This window comes from Mizuhopecten yessoensis, unplaced genomic scaffold (genome assembly GCF_002113885.1).
Source record: "Mizuhopecten yessoensis strain PY_sf001 unplaced genomic scaffold, ASM211388v2 scaffold9425, whole genome shotgun sequence".
In the NCBI taxonomy this organism is placed as follows: Eukaryota; Metazoa; Mollusca; class Bivalvia; order Pectinida; family Pectinidae; genus Mizuhopecten; species Mizuhopecten yessoensis.
The window spans coordinates 227,835-252,417 of NW_018408041.1; the positions used below are offsets into that span (position 1 = coordinate 227,835).

General features: G+C 36.2%; 1 protein-coding gene across 1 annotated transcript; it reads left to right on the forward strand.

The window, feature by feature from the left end:
* Positions 1–258: 258 nt before the first annotated feature.
* Positions 259–24,583, forward strand: LOC110458083 (dynactin subunit 4-like). Its single transcript, XM_021509649.1, has 14 exons — positions 259–413; positions 1,851–1,921; positions 4,790–4,968; positions 5,202–5,245; positions 6,267–6,368; positions 6,926–6,996; positions 12,937–13,052; positions 13,803–13,912; positions 14,839–14,912; positions 16,132–16,186; positions 16,658–16,756; positions 20,335–20,435; positions 21,039–21,117; positions 23,132–24,583. Exons 1-14 carry the CDS (start codon positions 279–281, stop codon positions 23,264–23,266), a joined length of 1,371 nt encoding a protein of 456 aa, XP_021365324.1. The 5' UTR covers positions 259–278; the 3' UTR covers positions 23,267–24,583.

Genomic DNA, 24,583 nt, shown 5'->3' on the forward strand with positions numbered 1-24,583 from the left:
TAACCATCACGCATCTGGTTGCATACTTTACTATATCAAGTTTTATATAACCAGCAAAACAATTATCTGCGTTTATGTTTAAAGTTTCCGCGGTAACAGATTTAGCCAGAGTCTTAAAAGTCCAAAGTATCTTCAACTCGGTATCCTAATTAACATCTGATTCCGGCAGATTTAAAGCAAGTCTGCCAAAAAATTATCATTTCGTAAACCCTTTGATGATATCCAGTACTTAGAAGAAAAAGGCGAAGCAATCCGAAAATAATTTCGTCATCGCCAACATGGCGACGTTTCAGGCGCTGAACGTCAACTTAGTGAAATACGTATGCTCTTGTGGGAAGAATCATCCTGTTTGCAGGCTTTATTTGTGCCGACATTGTTTGAAGTTAAGATGTGGAGATTGCGTACTTCATGAAGTAATTAATTTGTGCTATATCAGTATTATGTCTGGATAATATGGGGCGGGGGGGTGCACGTCAGATTTTCAACGATTGTCATTTTTTTGGACACTCGTATAAAACGATGAAAACGAAAACACATTTTATTTTTTATGCATGTATATTGATTAATTGTTCATAACCGAGATGTTGTATATGTTTTGTATAGGGAAAATGTGAAAAAGTTGTGTCATCTCTGACATCATAACAATTATAACTCCCTCGATATGGCGTCTATAAACCGAATTACATATGGTTTAGAGAGAAAAACCAAAACGACTTTGCATTATTCACAGGGGTGTTGCTATACCTTTGAAATAAGAAAAATATAAAAAAAAAATATATACCATTTGAGTAATTCCGTATATATTCTTTGGATATGATCAGGTCCAGTACATTGCCGATTGAGCTATATAGCTGTAATTAAAGACCTATAATAGCTCTATTGACCTATCTGAAATAGGTCTTTTGAGCTATTTTCATGTGATTTTCTTTTTTAAGGAAAACGAAACAAAGTTGTTTTTAAAAGAAGATTTTATCATTAGGTTGATAACAAAAAACATTAAGTATAAGTATTCTTTTTAAAAAATAATGATGTAAAAAAAAACTGACTTATTGTTTTATGCGACTTTGCTTTGATTAAATGAAAATTGAAATCTGAGAAACTATAGCTTAATACAGCAATAACTTATAGGTGAATATTGCTATATAGGTATTTATAGCTATATAGCTCAATCGGCAGAGTGACTGTTCTGGACCTGATGATTTTAGTGATGGCTATTATTTAATCAACAGACGTTAGCATTCGTTACAGAAAATGAAAACAGTTAAAGTTTTTAAAATGCAAGATTTAGGGGCGATAGGGCTGTTGGGACGAAAACAACTTTGGGGCGGTATAGTTTTTGGGGCAAAAAAGATACTTAGGGGGTAATTCCTCTGAAAACTATGATAAAAGTTTACCCACTAATGACCAGCATTCCTATACTAGAATCTACAAATCTTCTCATGATCATCTTAACATTCATTTGATTTTGATTTTTTTCAATTGCTGCTTAGAGTAACTAGTCAAGATATTTTTGGGCTGTAGTAGTAGCACATGTAATTCATACATGCCAACTCTCCCTATTTAGGAGGGAGACTCCCTATTTTGGACCCTAAAATTGAGCATTTTCAACTAGTGAATTTGCTAAACTTTTCCTATATTTTAAGATCTAATGAATTCATCTGAAAGAACAGGTCAAACTATGCCATTTAAAAGTGTCATTTTCCCCCTAGGGTGTATAAACATACACACATTTTATTTATGCTTTTAATTCTGAGCAAGCGTAATCTCCCCAATGGAAATTTCCAAAAGTCAACAAGTATGGTATTGTTTGGCAACATTGGAACCATGCACACTATTCCTTTTGATTTCAGGTGGACACACCATACTGTCCCAACTGCCTCGAGCATATGCCATCAACAGAAGCCAAACTGAAGAAAAATAGGTATGTTCAGTTGTAACTTGAATTAAATGGACAATATTAATTTCTTGGTACATATGTACAATTTGGTATCTTCAAGTAGGTAAGAGATGGATCATCAACACCAGGGATTTCGTGAATCGGGAGATTTTATTTGTTGACATGTTTCGGTAGGCTAGGCCTGCCGTCATCAGACAATTTAACAGTGGCATTGTAGAGCTAAGGTGCAAATTACGGTTCACAATATTATGACATCATGATATTGTTATTTAGATCACGTGATATAAACAAGTTTTGGCAGGAAATTGTGACTGCAAATTGGCGACGTTATTATCGGCTACAACATAAACAGTGGTAAAAAGCAAGACTGGCTTGGTTTGTTCTTCAATGACAATGAAATACAATGTCTAACCGAAGGACAATAGATATTTCTTATAAAATTACGCGTGACCCATGTATCAATAAAGTCAATTAAAGTGTTCTCATACTTTAACTTCCTCATAGGCATGTTCAGCCAGTGTTCTTAAAGTTCCATGTGGGGATGGCCATACAGTATGGGGCAGGCCGGTTGGCTGGGGATGGTAAAATATATATACTTGGACAGGAATGTTTGGTAGTGCCGTTGTAGTTCGTTAAAGTTGCAGGTTCTCAATCGGTGTGTACATAGTGGTCACTGGCTGAACATGCCTACAAGGAAGTCAAAGTATGAGAACACTTTTATAAGCTCACCTGGTCCAAAGGACCAAGGTGAGCTTATGCGATACCGTGGCGTCCGTCGTCCGTCCGTCATCCGTCGTCTGTACGTCAACAATTACTTTGAACGACTTCTTCTTCTTAACCACTGATTGGAATTTGCTTTAAGCGACTTCTTCTCTGGAACTAAGAGATGGATATCAACCATATTTGACTGGAAGCATCCCCAGGTGGTGGGGATTCAAAATTGTACAAATGGTAGGGCTGAGGGTTGGGGCCAAAAGGGGTCAATTTGGCTATATTGCTTTAAGCGACTTCTTCTCTGGAATTAAGAGATGGATATCAACCATATTTGAATGGAAGCATTCCTAGGTGGTAGGGATTAAAAATTGTACAAATGGTTTGGCTGACCCCCCAGAGGGCTGAGGGGCTGGGCCAAAAGGGGGCAATTTGGCTATATTGCTTTAAGCGACTTCTTCTCTGGCACTAAGAGATGGATATCAACCATATTTGACTGGAAGCATCCCCAGGTGGTGGGGATTCAAAATTGTACAAATGGTGGAGCTGACCCCCCAGGGGCTGAGGGGGGGGGCCAAAAGGGGGCAATTTGGCTTTATTGCTATAAACGACTTCTTCTGTAGAACTGTGCCATGGATATTGACCATATTTGGTCGGAAGCATTCATGGGAGGTAGGGATTCAAAATTGTACAAATTTTGTTGCTGAACCCCGGGCTAAAGGGTGGGGCCTTAGAAATGGTTGAGATCCCCATTGTATAAACATATATACAATTGCTGAGTATAAAGAGAAGAATGCACAGTTGCTTCCAGGATGGCTCTAGGGTCTGGCCCCACCCTTGGAGACATAGCCCCTTGGTCATAACTTTGAAACGGTTGAGATACCCTCCCCAAAACTATATATACAAATGTTGGGCATAAAGAGACGAATGCGGTCATGATATTAGTCCCTGGGGTCGGACCGAACCCCTAGGGACCCAGTTTCTTAGTCACAGCTTGGAAACAGTTGAGATCCCCACCCAAAAACCATATATACAATTGCTGAGTATAAAGAAATGAATGCACATATGCTTCCAGGATGGCCTTGGGGTCTGCCCCAGCCTTGGAGACTTAACCCCTGGGTCATAACTTCAAAATGGTTAAGATCCCCACCCCAAAACTATATATACAATTGTTGGGCATAAAGAGACTAATGCAGTCATGATGTTAGAATGGACCCCAGGGTCTGCCCCACCTTTGCAGACTTAACCCCTGGGTCATAACTTTGAAATAGTCGAGATCCCCATCCCAAAACTATAAATACAAATGCTGGGCAAAAAGAGACGAATGCAGTCATGATATTAGAATTGATCCTGGGGTCTGGCCACAACTTATGTACCTAGTTTCTGAGTCACAGCTTGGAAACAGTTGAGATTCCCACCCCATAACGGTAAACCGTACATAAATTGCTGGGCATGAAAAATTTAATACAGATATGCTAAAAGGATTTGCTTTGGGGTCTGGTATATTCCCTTGGTTCTCTTTGGAGAATATTTTGCCATGATTGCTTAGATATCCAGGTGAGCGATACAGGCCCTCTGGGCCTCTTGTTGACTTTATTGATACATGGGTCACGTGTAATTTTATAAGAAATATCTAATGTCCTTCGGGTAGACATTGTATTTCATTGTCATTGAAGAACAAACCAAGCCCTACCGAAACATGTCAACAAATAAAACCTCCTAATTCACGTAATCCCTGGTGTTGATGCTCCATCTCTTACCTACTTGTATTACCTATCGTCTATGGAGCTTTATTAGAATACTACGCTATCCAACTAAGATTCCTTCACCGAGACATCTACCAACCAGCACCAATAGGACGTTGGACTTCTCTGCCTCTTTGTGTGTTATTTTTCCAACTTTGTATCTTGTTGATATTATTTCTTAATGAAAATCTTTTTCACATTATATAATTTCTATTTGATTTATATGCTACCATCTGAAAAAGACAGTTTCAATTACTCATTCAGAATCAAATGTGCACAAAACTATATGTATGATAACAAATAGTATATTTGATTTTGTGCTTATTTGTTTTGTAATAATGAAACAGAATTCTCTACCGTTAAAAGAAAAGTAAGATATATCATATATGATAATAGGGAGTCAGATACTGACCTCACACATGCTGCATTCTTTCAGGTGCAGTAACTGTTTTGACTGTCCAAGCTGTGGTCATACAATGACCACTAGGGCTACAAGTCAGGTGGTCACCAATCCTGACGACCCAAGCAAGACCACATCCAAAAAGGTTTACTACCTTGCTTGTGGTTTCTGTCGCTGGACCACCAGGGATGTAAGCATTACTGACAAGCCACAAGGTAATGTCTGCTACTATTTTGTTTGTGGTACTAGTATATAGTGTAAAAGCCACAATAATGTGCTTCACTTTTCTGTACCTTATACTAGTGTCAAAGATATCTGCCAAGTTACAAATGTATGTTTTAGTAATCCATTATTCTTTTCGATAATGTTATATTGTCATTGGAATATGTTATGTACTGGTATGAGCATGTGTACTATACTCATTTGAAATCTTTGTCTTGCTCTGTAGCCAGTGGATGTTGGGAAGCTCTTGAAAATCCAGATTCTAAAAGGGTGAGTACGTAGCTGGTCAACAGTATGTGTTCTGTGTAGTCAGCTGGTCAACAGTATGTGTTCTGTGTAGTTAGCTGGTCAACAGTATGTGTTCTGTGTAGTCATGATCAGTCGGTTTTCATTTGTCATGTTATTTTTCCCAGAAAGAAATTCTGCTTTTTTTTAGCCATAATATATTTCCCTTATTGTTCCTCTTCATCAATGACAAAAGAGAAAATCATTTTAATAATAATACTAATTTGAGGTTCCTATATACCGCTTTATCACAATCAAGTTCGTAAGTCACCTCTAAGCGGTTCACAAGTTATTATCCGTGGTTATAGGGCCTTTGCAACCAGCCAATATCTTTCTCAACTCACTGGGGAGCATACAGCTGGTGCTGCCATTATACAATTCTAGCACTGCCCAACCACTACTCATTTACAGCTGAGTAGACTTGAACAAGTGGAGTAAAGTATCTTGATCAAGGATACAACACAGTGTTGTGCCATGACTGGAACCTGCAACACTTCAGTCATTAGCCCGGCATCCTACCACTAGACTACCGTGCCTCCACAACTATCATAAAATATTTTATTAATTATTTTAATGAATTAAAGTTTCAAATGTATATTACTAGAACTTACTATGGCTATTAATAAATTTAGAAATAAATCTGTAGAAATGTTATCAATCTATTTAAGTTTGCTTCTCCTATTGGACGTGAATATGTATTTAGTCATCCTTCCAACCACATGGGTACTCCAGTAATGGTAACAGATTTTCTCCTAAATTAAGACTCTCTAAGCACATCCATCTGAGACAATGAGAGTGATAAATATAAGCTGAAAAATCTGGTCATAGTTGTTAATTTGTAAAATAAATAAAGGAAGTAATCCAGATATACACATTTTCATAGAATAGGATTGACCAATAAGAATTAAAAAAAATCCGTCTTTTCTCATGTATTCACATTTTTGGGGTTTTTTGTTAGCAATTATATGTATCTGATAAAGAACAAAAGAGTTGATTTCTATTGTAGATTTTCTCTCTGTTGGAGACCTACCAACAACTCGCCCAGCGGGAAAAGACGGAAAAAGAAAGGAAAAAATATGTGAGGCGACGCAGTTATCTCAACTATGCTGTACGTGTGAAAATAACTTGTGGTTATTTATAGGTTTTTTTTATGCTAATTAATTTTTCTTTATCTAGTACTTTTATGATAATTTAAAATGATTTTAGTAAGCAACTACATTACCAAGTACTACATATTTATGTTTGTAAGGTCAGAATGCCTATAAGGTTATTTTCGATCATACAATCTACATTTTTTTCTGTCATAGAACTTGTGCAACTTGATTCAACATAGAATCACTTGGTAATCTGGCAATTTGTTGTAAATAATAATCTGATTTCTGCACTGCAATTAATGTTTTTAGCAATGTATAGGTGTATACCTAGGTGTAGTAAGGGTAGTTTCTACCTGTTCATCAGTCTATCAGTCACTTATACAGTGATACTAAGTGGAGGATACATGGCATGTGATGGGTGTATACCATTCTGTCCCAGTCACTACATAAAGGAAGATTTAAAGTACTGATTTCATTAATATTAGTTTTTACTGTAATACTGCAACGCCACATAAATGATGGTGCTCTGAGGTAAAACATTAAACTTCTACCCGGGGGTACATGATTACAGGCCAGCATGGACAAGTATGGACTGACATCTGTTGCTGCGAAGAAGAAGGCATCTGTCGGCTCTAGTATGAGGTAAATAAAGATATGTATGTATGATTACATGTACCACCTGTTTTACTGTAAACCATACAAACTAGTATAGAAACATGAAGAATATCCACTTCTAGACTAGACATGGAGTCTTAATAGTACGGAGGGGTGGAGTTTAGTGGATGTGAACTCTATAGCACTTCAGTTTTCCTGGGTCAGATATTTACATGTGTTTTTATACAATACTGTCAGTGGTCAGTTATAGTTCTAAATAAATACCTACCAGTAGGGCAACAAAGTAAAGTCCTCACAAAATACCTACCAGTAGAACAACAAAGTATAGTCCTCACAAAATACCTACCTGTAGGGCAACAAAGTAAAGTCTTCACAAAATACCTACCAGTAGGGCAACAAAGTATAGTCCTCACAAAATACTTACCTGTAGGGCAACATAGTATAGTCCTCACAAAATACCTACCTGTAGGGCAACAAAGTAAAGTCTTTACAAAATACCTACCAGTAGGGCAACAAAGTATAGTCCTCACCAAATACTTACCTGTAGGGCAACAAAGTAAAGTCCTCACAAAAAACCTACCAGTAGGGCAACAAAGTAGAGTCTTCATAAAATACCTACCAGTAGGGCAACATAGTAAAGTCCTCACAAAATACCTACCAATAGGGCAACAAAGTATAGTCCTCACAAAATAACTACCAGTAGGGCAACAAAGTATAGTTCTCACAAAATTCCTCCCAGTAGGGCAACAATGTATAGTCCTCACAAAATATCTACCAGTAGGGCAACAAAGTAAAGTTTTCATAAAATCCCTACCAGTAGGGCAACAAAGAAAAGTCTTCACAAAATACCTACCAGTAGTGCAACAAAGTATAGTCCTCACAAAAAACCTACCAGTAGGGCAACAAAGTAAAGTCCTCACAAAATATCTACCAGTAGGGCAACAAAGTAAAGTCCTCACAAAAAACCTACCAGTAGGGCAACAAAGTATAGTCTTCACAAAATACCTACCTGTAGGGCAGCAAAGTAAAGTCCTCACAAAATACATACCAGTAGGGCAACAAAGTAAAGTCTTTACAAAATACCTACCAGTAGGGCAACATAGTAAAGTCCTCACAAAATACCTACCAGAAGGGCAACAAAGTATAGTCCTCACAAAAAACCTACCAGTAGGGCAACAAAGTAGTCTTCACAAAATACCTACCAGTAGGACAACAAAGTAAAGTCCTCACAAAAAACCTACCAGTAGGGCAACAAAGTAGAGTCTTCATAAAATACCTACCAGTAGGGCAACATAGTAAAGTCCTCACAAAATACCTCCCAGTAGGGCAACAAAGTAAAGTTTTCATAAAATACCTACCAGTAGGTCAACAAAGTAAAGTCCTCACAAAAAACCTACCAGTAGGGCAACAAAGTAGTCTTCACAAACTACCTACCAGTAGGGCAACAAAGTAGAGTCTTCATAAAATACCTACCAGTAGGTCAACAAAGTAAAGTCTTCACAAAATACCTACCTGTAGGGCAGCAAAGTAAAGTCCTCACAAAATACTTACCTGTATGGCAACATAGTATAGTCCTCACAGAATACCTACCTGTAGGGCAACAAAGTAAAGTCTTCCCAAAATACCTACCTGTAGGGCAAAATAGTAAAGTCTTCTCAAATTACCTACCAGTAGGGCAACAAAGAAAAGTCCTCACAAAATACCTACCAGCAGGGCAACAAAGTATAGTCCTCCCAAAATATCTACCAGTAGGGCAACAAAGTATAGTCTTCACAAAATACCTACCTGTAGGGCAACATAGTATAGTCCTCACAAAATACCTACCAGCAGGGCAACAAAGTATAGTCCTCCCAAAATATCTACCAGTAGGGCAACAAAGTATAGTTCTCACAAAATTCCTCCCAGTAGGGCAACAATGTATAGTCCTCACAAAATATCTACCAGTAGGGCAACAAAGTAAAGTCTTCACAAAATACCTACCAATAAGGCAACAAATTGTGTTTCTAACTAAATGCCTATCTGAAGGGCTACATATTTACAACATATATTTTGCATAATTTCCGTAAAAACCATAATAAAATCTGTATATCTGTGGGAAGGAATAACACTTTACTATGCCATTACAATGGCATCTATCGAGCAGGTCTTTAAAGAAATTGTGTATGCCCCTGCCATTTAATGGAGGGGGGGGGGGGCATACTAATGTACATACAATCCTGTCCCCTTTGTCCTGTCCCAATACTGTCATCACTCCTGCAAAGTATTATCTACCAGCAACTTTATTTGTCAACAGGTTTTGATAGAAGTTTACGCAATGTCAAGTATGAGAATATTTTGAATGAGTTTATATTTTAGGAACCTAAACAACATTGTGTTTCTGTTAACCAGAAAAAACCCACTGTTTCTGCTTACCCTAAAAAGCACTGTTTCTGTTTACCCTAAAAACACTGTGTCTGTCTACCCTGAAAAAGCACTGTTTCTGTCTATCATGAAAATACTGTGTTTCTGTCTATCATGAAAGTACTGTGTTTCTGTCTATCATGAAAGTACTATCATGAAAGTACTGTGTTTCTGTCTATCATGAAAGTACTATCATGAAAGTACTGTGTTTCTGTCTACCCTAAAAACACTGTGGTTCTGTTAACCGCAGTCACTGAAAGCTGTTTTGTATACTTACTTACAACAAATAGTATTTAATGCAGGATATTTGCTTCAGGTCACATATATAAAAGATACGTAGAAATGAAAACATTTGCATAATTACTAATACCAGCCTTCTAATATTAAAGTTATCTTAGTTTTCCTGGTCATTTATAGAAAACCTTGTTAATACATAATGTATTGGCCAAATATTAAGACTTTAGACATTACAGACACAATGGCTACAGAGTTTTTTTCCTGATTCATAAATCTTCAGGACATCCTTGTCTGAATGCATGAGGTTCCACTTTATTTTAATTTTAACCGAGTGCAGTAGGCTCCTCGCTGCTTTTTTGTTTATCTTCGAGCACTTGGCTCATATGGCTCCATTATTTCACCTTGACCTTTAGACTGGTGTAGCCTCACTGTCATCTGTTGGAATACATTTCAATCATTGACTGTTTTTTGTTATGAAGCATTCACAGATTTTGGTAAGTGTTATCACTGTAGTTTTCTATGTAACATCATAATCACCACTGAATTTAGCTGACAGTTTTAGTCTTTTGAAGAAGTGAATATGGATTTAATCATTCCTTTTATTGAAGATATTTTCCTAATTATCTCCATATTCATGGAAACTAAAGATGAAAATTGTTTTATGATATGACCTAACAAAGTTATTGTGAAAATTTAAAAACAGTTTCTGATTGTTGATCATCACTATTTTCAGGTTTCATCACAACATTGATTGTTATCCATATGATACTGATAGTTCTTCTGCAGGTGTACTCCAATATGTAACTAGCTAGTTAATGTGTTGTACGATAGTTCTTCTGCAGGTGTACTGCAATATGTAACTAGCTGTGTTGTTCTGTGTACTGTGGGGAATATAGTAATCAAACATAACAATATTGTGTATGTGGTGTACTGTGTACTGTGAGGAATACTGATAGTTCCTCTGCAGGTGTACTCCAATATGTAACTAGCTAGTTAATGTGGTGTACTGTGTACTGTGGGGAATACTGATAGTTCTTCTGCAGGTGTACTCCAATATGTAACTAGCTGTGTTGTTCTGTGTACTGTGGGGAATACTGATAGTTCTTCTGCAGGTGTACTCCAATATGTAACTAGCTAGTTAATGTGGTGTACTGTTTACTGTGGGGAATACTGATAGTTCTTCTGCAGGTGTTCTCCAATATGTAACTAGCTGTGTTGTTCTGTGTACTGTGGGGAATACTGATAGTTCCTATGCACGTGTACTCCAATATGTAACTAGCTAGTTAATGTGTTGTACTGCGTACTGTGGGGAATACTGATAGTTCTTCTGCAGGGGTACACCAATATGTAACTAGCTAGTTAATGTGTTGTACTGTGTACTGTGGGGAATACTGATAGTTCTTCTGCAGGTGTACACCAATATGTAACTAGCTAGTTAATGTGTTGTACTGTGTACTGTGGGGAATACTGATAGTTCCTCTGCAGGTGTACTCCAATATGTAACTAGCTAGTTAATGTGTTGTACTGTGTACTGTGGGGAATACTGATAGTTCCTCTGCAGGTGTACTCCAATATGTAACTAGCTAGTTAATGTGTTGTACTGTGTACTGTGGGGAATACTGATAGTTCCTCTGCAGGTGTACTCCAATATGTAACTAGCTAGTTAATGTGTTGTACTGTGTACTGTGGGGAATACTGATAGTTCCTCTGCAGGTGTACTCCAATATGTAACTAGCTAGTTAATGTGTTGTACTGTGTACTGTGGGGAATACTGATAGTTCCTCTGCAGGTGTACTCCAATATGTAACTAGCTAGTTAATGTGTTGTACTGTGTACTGTGGGGAATACTGATAGTTCCTCTGCAGGTGTACTCCAATATGTAACTAGCTAGTTAATGTGTTGTACTGTGTACTGTGGGGAATACTGATAGTTCCTCTGCAGGTGTACTCCAATATGTAACTAGCTAGTTAATGTGTTGTACTGTGTACTGTGGGGAATACTGATAGTTCCTCTGCAGGTGTACTCCAATATGTAACTAGCTAGTTAATGTGTTGTACTGTGTACTGTGGGGAATACTGATAGTTCCTCTGCAGGTGTACTCCAATATGTAACTAGCTAGTTAATGTGTTGTACTGTGTACTGTGGGGAATACTGATAGTTCCTATGCAGGTGTACTCCAATATGTAACTAGCTGTGTTGTTCTGTGTACTGTGGGGAATATAGTAATCAAACATAACAATATTGTGTAATGTAATGTCTATGCTTATTGGGTGTGTGGATTATCTCACTAAATATCCAAATGTACCCAGCTACTCAAATATAATCATCTCAATCTCCAAGAATCTTACTCAAGTTAGGTTTGGTTGTAATTTGAGCGACTGTTTAGTAATTTATTCCCATGTGCCCCGGTTTTTCCTACACATCCTTCCATCAACCTTCTAGTTTAGCTAGATCGTCTTTGTTCTATAGTAATGTATTAATAATATTCTCAGGAGATAGGATACTGTAAATTTGTTGGTAGGCGATTTGGTATTTTGAGGCCTTTAAACAGTCTGTATTCGGTTTATAATATTTCATAAATTTAATACACATTAACCAGACCAGAAAAGGAACAGATTAAAGACAGTGACGTAGAACAGGTGTTGTCTACAACACATAGCAATAATCTGTGTTGTTTCTTGCTCTTATCTTGTGTGTGATCATTCATAAGTGTTGTGTGGTTATGTCAGATGTATTCAAAGTTTTCTTCTAAAATAACAAAAAACTTGATTATGCAAGTATTAGAGATGTATACTAGGTATTAGAAATAGACACAAAATATCAAACAAATACTGAGTATCACAGATGGATATAAACATGTATTTATAAATTAATATGTAGGAAAAGTAGCATTGCTACATTTACTAGATTCTAATTGATTATGAAAAAAAATGTTGAAAAAATAGCAAATTTAAGACTGTATCTAGATACATGATTTTAAAAAACTATGCCTATGTAGTCAAAAGATAAATATATCTGCAGTATCTTACTCATACATATGTATAACCAAAGAAATCTGATGTATGTACTGGTATATGGAAAAGAAAGTATAAAATTGCTTTGTGAAACCTAATTTTGTATGGATACATATATTGTTTTTATTTGATGATATCTCCCAAAACAACCTTCATAATAAACATAGATTAAAGTTATATTGTACTTTGTATACTAGGGTGTTTAACCATGACCTGTTGTTTCAGTACCCTGAAAGAGAATGATAATAATATACCTAGATTAATGTTGTATTGTACTTTGTATACTAGGGTGTTTAACCATGACCTGTTGTTTCAGTACCCTGAAAGAGAATGAGGAGGCTGTGATTAAAACGTTCTCTCCCTCGGAGGCTGTAGTTGACTTTGATCCTCTGACAGATGACTTCTTCACAAAGCCAGTATTATTGGACAAAAGTAAGTAATGACTTCAGGTAAATTGTTACTTCAATTCATTGTGCAAAACTTGCTATATTTACATATTTAATGTTGCATAATGCAATAGGGTTTCATGATCCTTTGTTTTATACCAAATTTGACTGAAAAAACTCCCTTACTATTGTACTTTTTTATGCACCACATTTGTTATACGTAGGTATTTTGGGGAAGACAGAGTGTTGCCAACTGAAATTTGATCACTATACAAAAAAGTATGGCCCTTTTATGTTAATGTTTTTGTCTAAGAAAATTTGGAATATGGGCAAAATGAGGCAATCTTTATCTGTGAAGCCAATATCAGAGCACAATTACCATATGCCCAATGTAATTAAGTATGATATGTTTTCAACACTGAGGAATATACTATAATTTCTACTTGTTACATTTTATAATCAATATTTTGATTAATTTTATTGCTAAAAGGCCTCAGTAGTGCAACACTTGACCAGTTAGTCTCAATAGTAAATGAACACTGTAAGGTATGTGACAAGCATATATTGTTTAGCAGCCTTAGAATGGTCTTAATGCATTCATATACAAATGAACAGATTCTGATGTATCAAGGTTCTATTAACTTCCTGAAAAATACCACAGATAAAGAATGACTCACATTGTTATTTAATGACCAAATTTCATAGGTTATAACAAATGTTGTTGACAATTTGGTTTGATTGACAGACAGAATGGGGATACCATTGCACGATTTCTAATTTCTTATACTGCTTGTAGTTGCCAGTATTGGGCAGAGACTTGCCAGTCCAGAATTCCAGCCAGAGGAGGCAGAGTCCTTGCATCCTCGCCACAAGCATTTGCTGATCCGCAGGTCACTTAGGTGTAAGGTAGGCAGGAGTCACATGGGCTTCAACAAGCTCCCATTTGTGTGTGGACTGCAATAAACACAAGACCAAAATTTGAGTTGCTCCTCTCTTGTAACATACAAGTAGCTTCTTGTGGTCCTGTTGAAGCAGTTCTTGGCAGAGAGATATTTATGAATTTTACTTCTTAGTTCTGTAAAAACTGTAAAAAAAAAAATGAAAAAAATGATGAAACCTGCAGTATACCTGCATCTGCAGTCAAAAGGGGTGTGTAATACAGGGTAACAAGATCGCAATGACCTTTAGCACCAGGTCGACACTAAATCCTGTAGAAAATATTCCAGACCACAACTTTTAAACCTTGATATGATAACTTAATGAAACATGAAGGATAACTGCATCACCTACTGAAGGTGTGCACTGCACAAAAATAAGGTTACCTTGATCTTCACATCAAGGTCAAAGGTCAATTAAGTTCAAAAGTTAAAAATTACCTGAAGGTGTGTAATGCACTGTAATTTAGCCAGTGTTACCTTGACCTGAAGCTAAAAGGTGTAACATTTCTGGGAAAACTTGTCCTGACCATAAGTTTTAAATTGTTTAAGATATTTTGATGAAAACTGCAGTATACTTTCACAAGCCAAAGATGTATAATTAGGTCATAATGACTTTTACCTCCAGGTCAAAAGTCATCTTAAAAAAAATGCATAGTCTTAGTAAAATGTAACTTGGAGCAATACCGCATCAACCACAAGATGTTTGCAGTGTTATATAATTTTATATAATGTCATCAGGACATTCACTTCTAGGTCAAAGGTCAAATAAGTGCAAAGCAAGTATGCATATTGACTGATAAAGGGAAACATTTGTTTGCAAAAGCTTATCTATAGTTGGCCATAACAGGATCCATTTAATACAATAAAGGTTAAAATGTTGGTCTTGCATTTCAGGAATGTGAACACAACTTGAGCAAACCAGAATTTAATCCAGTTTCTATAAAGTTTAAGATCCAGTTGATAGCACTGTAAGTATTGCTTGTGCTTTTCTCTTACTTTTGTTTTTCTCCTTTTTCAATGAGGGCTTGGGACCAGCTTTGAATTGATCCTCAGGGTTGAATTTTATGTACTTTTAATGAAAAGGAAGTTTTACCAAAATTATTATTACATCTGTCTGTCAACATTTCTAGACATTTTCTGAGTGTCCAGGATTATGTTATTCCTAAAATGCTACATGGTGATATGCTGTGATATGAAGATGTGCAGAAAGGGTTTAACAAGTTCCTAAATTCCAGGTCAAGGTTACTTTAAAATAAAACGAGATATATTTTCAAAATTATTTTATTGCACTTTCTGACACACCACGTTTTTTTGGTTTTTTTTTTTTTTCATAAATTTTATTTTTTAAATATTCGAGGTCATAGTTACCTGTCAAGATCAAACAGGGCCAATATGCTGTCAAAACTTCATGGTACGGTCCTTTGTCTGTGTTCATCACTGTTAAGATCAAACAGGGCCAATATACTGTCAAAACGTCATGGTAGGGTCCTTTGTCTGTGTTCATTTTGATATTAAGTGGTATTTGGCGGATGGTCTATGTAAATGATGCTATAATATCCAAATCCAAAATCCAAGGAGGCCACCATCGGTCACTTCTAATTGATTGAAACTTCAAGTTTTGTTTTATTGGTTAGATTTTGTTCCTACTTCAATTTAAATGGTACTTAGTGATAAGTCTACATGGTGAATACGGTTATACATATGTATTATCCAAATTCTAAAATCCAAGATGGCCACCATGGCTTATTACTTGCCCTTTATGACCTTGTAGTATCCTGGTCTTGCATCTTTATTACCTCAGTTCAAATAAACATTGAGATGAAATTATTCAGTTGGTGCCTTCATTCTGATATTGTGTATTTTTCAGTTTATTTTTACTTATTGTTTATTAAATAATTTGTAAATGAAAGACATATGGTGGGTACATTTTGATAAAAAAAAACACTGTAGACCAAGATCTATTGGCGAAAGAAAATGGGCAAAAGTGAAGTCATCAGGAGGTTTTATATAACTCTCAGAGACAGTTTTTTAGAAAGTTTTATATTTTATATACCTAATAGATAATTCATCAGGATTTGTGATATTATATTTATGTTATATAGAAATACTACTGTGTTATCAAAATTGATGACTGTGTATATTGTAGAGGTATTAACCATTTGTGATTAGTTTGATTTTTGTTTGCAGACTTCATGTTCCAGAGATAAGAATGTTTTCGCCTACAGAACTTAAACACAAAAAGGTACGTTAAAAAATGTAAAATATCACCTGACCACAAGGCAGCAAAAGTAAATATATTAGCAAGCCACAAAGGAAAGAACAATAAATGTTGTTCCTCATTCTATCATAACTTATCAAAAAGTAAGCGTTATTCTGTACAGTATAGGGGAGACAACTCTCTGCTTAAGTTGATTTTAAAATCTTGTGAATTTACTTCCACTAAAATGTTTTGATGCAAGGCTTACCATTCATAAATTTTTGTACTAAAATGGCAGGAAATTTCTTCAGGGTCTAATATTGATGCAGTTTTTTACTTCTTTTATGTTTTACTTTTTCACCTGAAATAAACAGGTTCAAGTTTCTGGGGTAAGAATGATGTATGAACAGTCCAGTGTAAGGTGGTGTAGACATGGTAAAACAAGCCATGATAATCAAGTGTTGTCCCTGTGGAACCCTGTATTTTGATTTAATGATGCTGTTTGTGTTGACACAGGAGTGTAAGATTGTGTTGTCCGTGTGTAACCCTGCTGGGTACAACACAACTGTCAGTCTACTACCCGTAAAGGAACAGGACGATTACAGCAACTCAAAGGTAGGCTTACAGTAACTGATACAGTAAACATACACAGGTAGGCTTACAATAACTGATACAGTAAACATACACAGGTAGGTTATAGATACAGTAAACATACACAGGTAGGCTTACAATAACTGATGCAGTAAACATACACCGGTAGGCTTACAATAACTGATACAGTAAAACATACAAAGGTAGGTTATAGATACAGTAAACATACACAGGTAGGCTTACAATAACTGATGCAGTAAACATACACCGGTAGGCTTACAATAACTGATACAGTAAAACATACAAAGGTCGGTTATAGATACAGTAAACATACACAGGTAGGCTTACAATAAATGATACAGTAAACATACACAGGTAGGCTTACAATAAATGATACAGTAAACATACACAGGTAGGTTATAGATACAGTAAACATACACAGGAAGGCTTACAATAACTGATCCAGTAAACATACACCGGTAGGCTTACAATAACTGATACAGTAAAACATACAAAGGTAGGTTATAGATACAGTAAACATACACAGGTAGGCTCACAATAACTGATGCAGTAAACATACACAGGTAGGTTATAGATACAGTAAACATACAAAGGTAGGTTATAGATACAGTAAACATACACAGGAAGGCTTACAATAACTGATCCAGTAAACATACACCGGTAGGCTTACAATAACTGATACAGTAAACATACCCAGGTAGGTTATAGATACAGTAAACATACACCGGTAGGCTTACAATAAATGATACAGTAAAACATACAAAGGTAGGTTATAGATACAGTAAACATACACAGGTAGGTTAATAAATACAGTAAACGTACAGTAAACATACATAGGTAGGTTATAGATACAGTAAACATACATAGGTAGGTTAATAGATACAGTAAACATACACAGGTAGGTTAATAAATACAGTAAACATACAGTAAACATACATAGGTAGGTTATAGATACAGTAAACATACATAGGTATGTTAATAGATACAGTAAACATACACAGGTAGGATAATAGATACAGTAAACATACACAGGTAGGTTATAGATAAAGTAAACATACATAGGTAGGTTAATAGATACAGTTAACATACACAGGTAGGTTAATAGATACAGTAAACATATATAGGTAGGTTAATAGATACAGTAAACATACACAGGTAGGTTATAGATACAGTAAACATACATAGGTAGGTTAATAGATACAGTTAACATACACAGGTAGGTTAATAGATACAGTAAACATACATATTCAAAGGTAGGTAAATAGATTAATTATATCAGATATATGTTGATAGTTAGAAGTGTTTCTGTTGGCATGGTTAGACAATGTCTACTTTAATTGATAACGTGTGGAGGAACCTCAGAACCAGCTGAAGATGATCAAACAGTTTCAGAAAACCAAAATATTGTGCAGGGGTCAAATATGTTAGAAACGTTAAACAACTTCTCCTCAATAACCAATAACAGGCCCAGGGTACTGATATTGGGCCTGTAGCAAACGGGGATGAAGGGCTACAAAGTTTGTTCAAATGAATGACATTGACCGACTTTCAAGTTCACAGGGGGAAAATATGTTAAAATCTTCAAATAACGTTTTCTTATAAATAACCAAATAGCCCAGGGTACTGATATTCGGCCTGTAACATGCTAGGATAAAGGGCTACGAGGTTTATTCAAATGAATGACCTTGACCCACTTTCAAGGTCACTGGGGTCAGATGTCTTTAAATCTTCAAATGACTTTTCAATAACCAAAAGGCCCAGGGAACTGATATTGGGCCTGTAGTATGCTGGGATAAAGGGCTACCAATTTTGTTCAAATGAATGACCTTGACCAACTTTCAAGGTCACAGGGTTCAAATATCTAAAAATCTTCAAACATTTTTTAGCTCACCTGGACCTGGCACGAAGTGCCAAGTGAGCTTGCTATGGCGCGGCGTCCGTCAGGCGTCAATATTTTACTTTAAATGAATTCTTCTTAATAACCGAAAGGCCTAGGGTGTCGATATTTGGCCAGAAGCAAACTGGGACGAAGGGCTACAAAGTTTGTTAAAATTAATGACCTTCACCCATTTTCAAGGTCACAGGGGTCAAATATGTTAAAAACTTTATACATCTTCTTCTCGATAACCAAACTGCCCTAGTAGATGATATTTGGCCAGTAGCATGCTTGGGTGAAGGGCTACCAAGTTTGTTCAAATGAATGACCTTCAATTATATTCAAGGTCACAGGGGTCAATTGTCTTGAAAAATCTTTAAACAACTAGTTCTGAATAACTAAGAGACCTAGGATAATGATATTTAGCCAATAACATGCTAGGATAAAGGGCTATTAAGTTTTGTTAAACTGAATGACCTTCACCCATATTCAAGGTCACAGGGGTCAAATAAGTTTAAAAACTTTAAACAACTTCTTCTGAATAACCAAAATGCCCAGGGTGATGATATTTGGCCAGTAGCATGCTTGGATCAAGGGCTACCAAGTTTGTTCAATTGAATGACCTTCAATTATATTCAAGGTCACAGGTGTCAAATATGTTAAAAACTTTAAACAACTTCTTCTCGATAACCAAACTGCCCAGGGAGATGATATTTGGCCAGTAGCATGCTTGGATCAAGGGCTTCCAAGTTTGTTTAACTGTATGACCTTGAATCATATTCAAGGTCACAAGGAGCAAATATGTTCAAAATATTTAAACAACTTGTTCTGGATAACCAAAAGGCCCAGGATGTTGATACTTTGCAAGTAGCATGCTGAGATGAAAGGCTATAAAATTTGTTCAACTTTCAATCACAGGGGTGAAATGTTTAAAAAAAACATTAACAGGGTCTTTTGAATGAATTTTAATCATAAATACTGATATTTTGCCTGTAGCTTTATTTTAGATCACTTTTAAGGTTACAAGTGTGAGATTTATACCAGGTGAGCGATGTAGGCCCATTAGGCCTCTCGTTTCTCAATGACCAAAAGGTCCAGGCTCATGATATTTGGTCAGTAGCATGCTGAGATGAAGAGCTACCAAGTTTGTTCAAATGAATGACCTTGACCCACTTTTCAAGGTCACTGGGGTCAGATGTCTTAAAATCTTCAAACGACTTCTTCTCAATAACCAAAAGGCCCAGGGCACTGATATTGGGACTGTAGCATGCTGGGATGAAGGGCTACCAAGTTTGTTCAAATGAATGACCTTGACCCACTTTTCAAGGTCACTGGGGTCAGATGTCTTAAAATCTTCAAACGACTTCTTCTCAATAACCAAAAGGCCCAGGGCACTGATATTGGGCCTGTAGCATGCTGGGATGAAGGGCTACCAAGTTTGTTCAAATGAATGACCTTGACCCACTTTCAACCTGATGTCCTTGTTCGACATTCAAGGTCACAGACATCATATGTTTAAATCTTTTAATAGGTTCTTATGAATCTTACACTGATACTCTGTCTGTAGCTGTATTTTAGTCCACTTTTAAGATTACAAGTGTGAGATTAATACCAGGTGAGCGATGCAGGCCCATTGGGCCTCTTGTAGCATTCTTTGGTATCTTAGTTACATGTTGCAGTTTATATTTCGTTTATTTATTTCAAGGTTGAATTGCCAAAACAAGAAGTGACCATTTCAAGCCGGGATGATGCTGCAATATATGATGATGGAAGCCAGGGACAAGAAGTGTTCAAGGATGACCCAAGGTAAACATCAAACTTCAAAAATATATATCTACCAGAGGTAAACACCTAACTTGAAAATATACCTTTCCAAAGTAAACATTCAATTTCAATATATATCTAAGGTAAACACCTTACTTCAGAATGTACTTTCACAAGGCAAACACTAAACTTCAAAATACACAAACCTAAGGTAAACACCTGACTAAACAATTCATCTGTCTAATACCAAAATACATTAACCCACAGTAAATGGCTAACTTCAAAATGCATCTTCCCTAGGGAACAAAACTTATAATCCACAGGGATAGAAAAATATCAACACAGCTCTGATTGAAAAAAACAGGGTTTCGTGATTTTAAAGAGAATAAGAAAAATATTGTCCAATTTTCCCATAGCAATGATTGAATGTTATATTTAGAAGTAAGTCAACATATAACTGATGCTGTCACAAGTGTAAAGTATTACATTTACACTGTACGGACATATTTATGTATATAAGCTCCTGTGTACCAAAACATAATACAATCAAAAACCTATTAGAATATGGAAAAAATGCCTTTTTAAGATATTTAAACTCTGTTTAAAACTGTAGACAAATTTGTATTGTGCTCCCCTGGTTTTCAGCATTGTGAAGTTTAGACGAGACAATAAGATTGGACTGATTATCAAGGTGACCCCAGGAATCCTGGAGGGGGATATCAAGGTACACTAACCGGTTAATGTTATGGTTCATTGTTTATGTGACAACTTACCTCAGATACAACAGTCAACAGAAGTGTGACATTTCTGTGCTTGAATCACTGTCAAGTATTCATCACTACATTGATATCTTGGCTATGTGGTGAGACTTTGTTGGCCTTATTCGCAAGTTTTTGAAATTGCACAATTAATACAATTACCTGTATTAAGACAAACAGCTTCCTGTATTGTTCCAGTTGATATTAAGTTAGTAGTTTTAATTCAATATAATGGATCTTAATTCAGTATAATGGATTTTTTAAAATTTATTGTAAGTGATTTCAGCTTACATCATGCAAAAAGTTTCCTAGGTTATGTATTCGTATATTGATCATCACCAATTTGTTTTGTAAACAACTTCTTGAAGAGAATGAGGCATATATTGATGAAACAAGATGGCCATCAGGTGACCATCTTGGATTTTGAAAGTTAAGTTTGTTATCACTCTGTCTGAAGAAGTGATGGAAAAATTATTCTCATTTAATTTGCTTGCCCCCCTTGTCCTTAGTTGTGCATTTTTAGCACACCTGGCACAAAGTACTTTAAACAACTTCTTTTTAATAACCGAAAGGCCTAGGGTGATGATATTTGGCAAGAAGCAAATTGGGATAAAGGGCTACCAAGTTTGTTCAAATAAATGACCTTCACCTATTTTCAAGGTCACAGGGGTCAAATATGTTTAAAACCTTTAAACAACTCCTTCTGAATAACCAAAATTCCCATGGTGATGACATTTGGCCAGTAGCATGCTGGGATGAAGGGCTACCACGTTCAAATAAATGACCTTCACCCATTTCCAAGGTCACAGGGGTCAATTGTCTTGAAAAATCTTTAAACAACTAGTTCTGAATAACTTAGAGACCTAGGATAATGATATTTAGCAAATAACATGCTAGGGTAAAGGGCTATTAAGTTTTGTTAAACTGAATGACCTTTACCTATATTCAAGGTCACAGGGGTCAAATATGTTTATATCCAAAAGGCATAGGCTAATGATATTTGGCCAGTAACATGCTGGGATGAAGGGCTACCAAGTTTATTCAAATGAATTACCTTCATTTATTTTCAAGGTCACAGGGGGCAAATATGTGTAAAACCTTTAAACAACTGCTTCTCAATAACCAAAAGGCCTTGGATGATGATATTTGGCTAGTAACATGCTTGGATGAAGGGCTACCAAGTTTGTTCAAATGAATGACCTTTGCTCATATTCAAGGTCACAGGGATCAAATATGTTTAAATCTTAAAATGACTTATTCTGAATATTCAAAAGGTCCAGGGTAATGATATTTAGCCAGAAGTATGCCAGGACGGAAGGCTAAAACTTTCAAGGTCGCAGGCGTCATATGTTTAAATCATTTAATAGAGTCAAATGGATCGAACACAGATATTTTGCCTGTAGCTGTATATTAGTCCACTTTTAAGATTACAAGTGTTAGATTAATACCAGGTGAGCGATTCAGGCCCATTGGGCCTCTTGTTCATTTTTAGATGGGGCAGTAAATCAAGATAGTCTACAGACAGCCATCTTGAATTTTGATAGTTGATATTAGCAATGGATGGATATTTCTCAAAGTGAATAGGTCTATTGCCCTTGTTCCTTTGTTATGTGTGTCTAATTTTTGAGACAGAAGAACTCTATTTCCGCTGGGATATCTTGTTTCTAGTGAATGACCTCAGCATGCAGTTAAGGTTACAGGGTAAAATATATTCTGAACATCAAATTACCTAAGAACTAAAAGTCACAAATTTTGATTTGCAGTTGCTTGGTGAAGAGTTTAAATACTGTTATACTCTAAGCAAATTAATGTCAGCTTACTCAGCACCATTTCAATCCTAAATATTTCATGCGTGACAAGTTGGGCAATACAGGCTCCATAGACCTCCTGTACAATATCTCCTTATCACAGTTCTGTTGTCTGGTTGTGATGATAGGTATGCCCTATATAATCCTTAAATTATCACTTTGATGTTAACAGGTTAGTTTCTGGCTGAAGCATGACTACAGGAACACAGCCATTGCCCTGCCATCAGAAGGTCAAGATCCACAGACGTTGTGGCTCCAGCATCGTGTCCTCCTCAACATCGGCCCACTCAGAGATGCAAAGGGATAACAAAATATATGTTGGCTCAAATAGGGGTCATTGAATGAGTTCAGGGTCAAATATTTTACAAAGATCCTCGATACTAGTCAAATCCAGCAAGCAAATCACCAGTTATAGAGGCATTCCTAGGAGTTATAGAGGCATTCCTAGATCCCTCATTTGTGGTGTAGGGTTTATTCAGAACATACGTGATTCTTTTTTACATGTACTTACTTGTCCAAATGATAGGCTGGTTATTGTACTGGTATTAGGTTCTTTTCATACAGGAAATTCTGGGGTTATTTTTTCCCATCACTTGAACTAAGCACTAAGCTGTTACTGGTATCATGAAACAAATACTACAAGTGACATTGAATACAGCCGAACCTGCTTGAGACCACCTCTATAAAGAAACTACCCCTGCTAGTAGACCACCTGTATATAAGACACCACTTTCATTTCCCAATGTAGTAATTTGTAGGTTTGAACTGAACCAGTATTAAGAGATCGCTTGCAACATAATGTTCAATTAAAAGAAATATATTGGTCTTGTGTTATGTGTAGAAAGTAAATGAAAATCCAGATCTTATATGTTGGTATTGTCACTTAAAGCCAGCAGTGTATCTCATTGAAGAATTCTTGCAAGAGCATTCTGTAATTTATTCAAAGCTTTCTGTGGCACAACTGACATTCTGTCAGTATTCTTCAATGTACTGGTAGTGACACACTATCTCTATATAGTGCTGGGTAGCTTCACTGTGCTACAGCTACTGTGAGGTGTGGCTCACTCGTACATTGTCTTGTAGAAAAAATGAGAAATACTTGTATGGGAGTTATTTATTATGAAACTTTCCCCTTAAGCCATTTATGCTTGTCACTATTAGTACATTAAATTTACTATCAAGACTGCTTCGTTGTATATTAGTGGGAAACAATATAAATTAAATAATGCTTTGAATTTGTGTAAAGCACAACGTTTTATGCTGGTCAGCATGCATGTTTTATTCCTTAAAATGCCAGAATGTTTTTGGAAGGTTTGACTGGAAAATAGAACTTGATTATCTAATGACATGTCAACTTATCTGCTTCCTTCAGAACATATATATACTCTTACCGGTAAGTAACTTAGACGTGTTTGTATTGTGATTGTGTAGACCTGTAGACAGATCTGTATCCTGTTTATGCTCTATAGACACCTAGACATGTCCGTTTGACGTTTCTACTCTATAGCTATAGGTATACGTATAGGTATTATGTTTAGACTCTGTAAGCAGGAAGACATGTATGTTTATGTTGTTGTGTGAGAATAACATGTCCATTGCTGACCAATAAATAGGACTCATCATT

Coding starts and splice junctions, on each gene's coding strand:
- LOC110458083 (XM_021509649.1), top strand. CDS start 279: ATGGCGACGTTTCAGGCGCTGAACGTCAACTTAGTGAAATACGTATGC. Junction 4,969..5,201: donor CATTACTGACAAGCCACAAG/GTAATGTCTGCT, acceptor CTTGCTCTGTAG/CCAGTGGATGTTGGGAAGCT. Junction 14,913..16,131: donor AAGATCCAGTTGATAGCACT/GTAAGTATTGCT, acceptor TTTTGTTTGCAG/ACTTCATGTTCCAGAGATAA.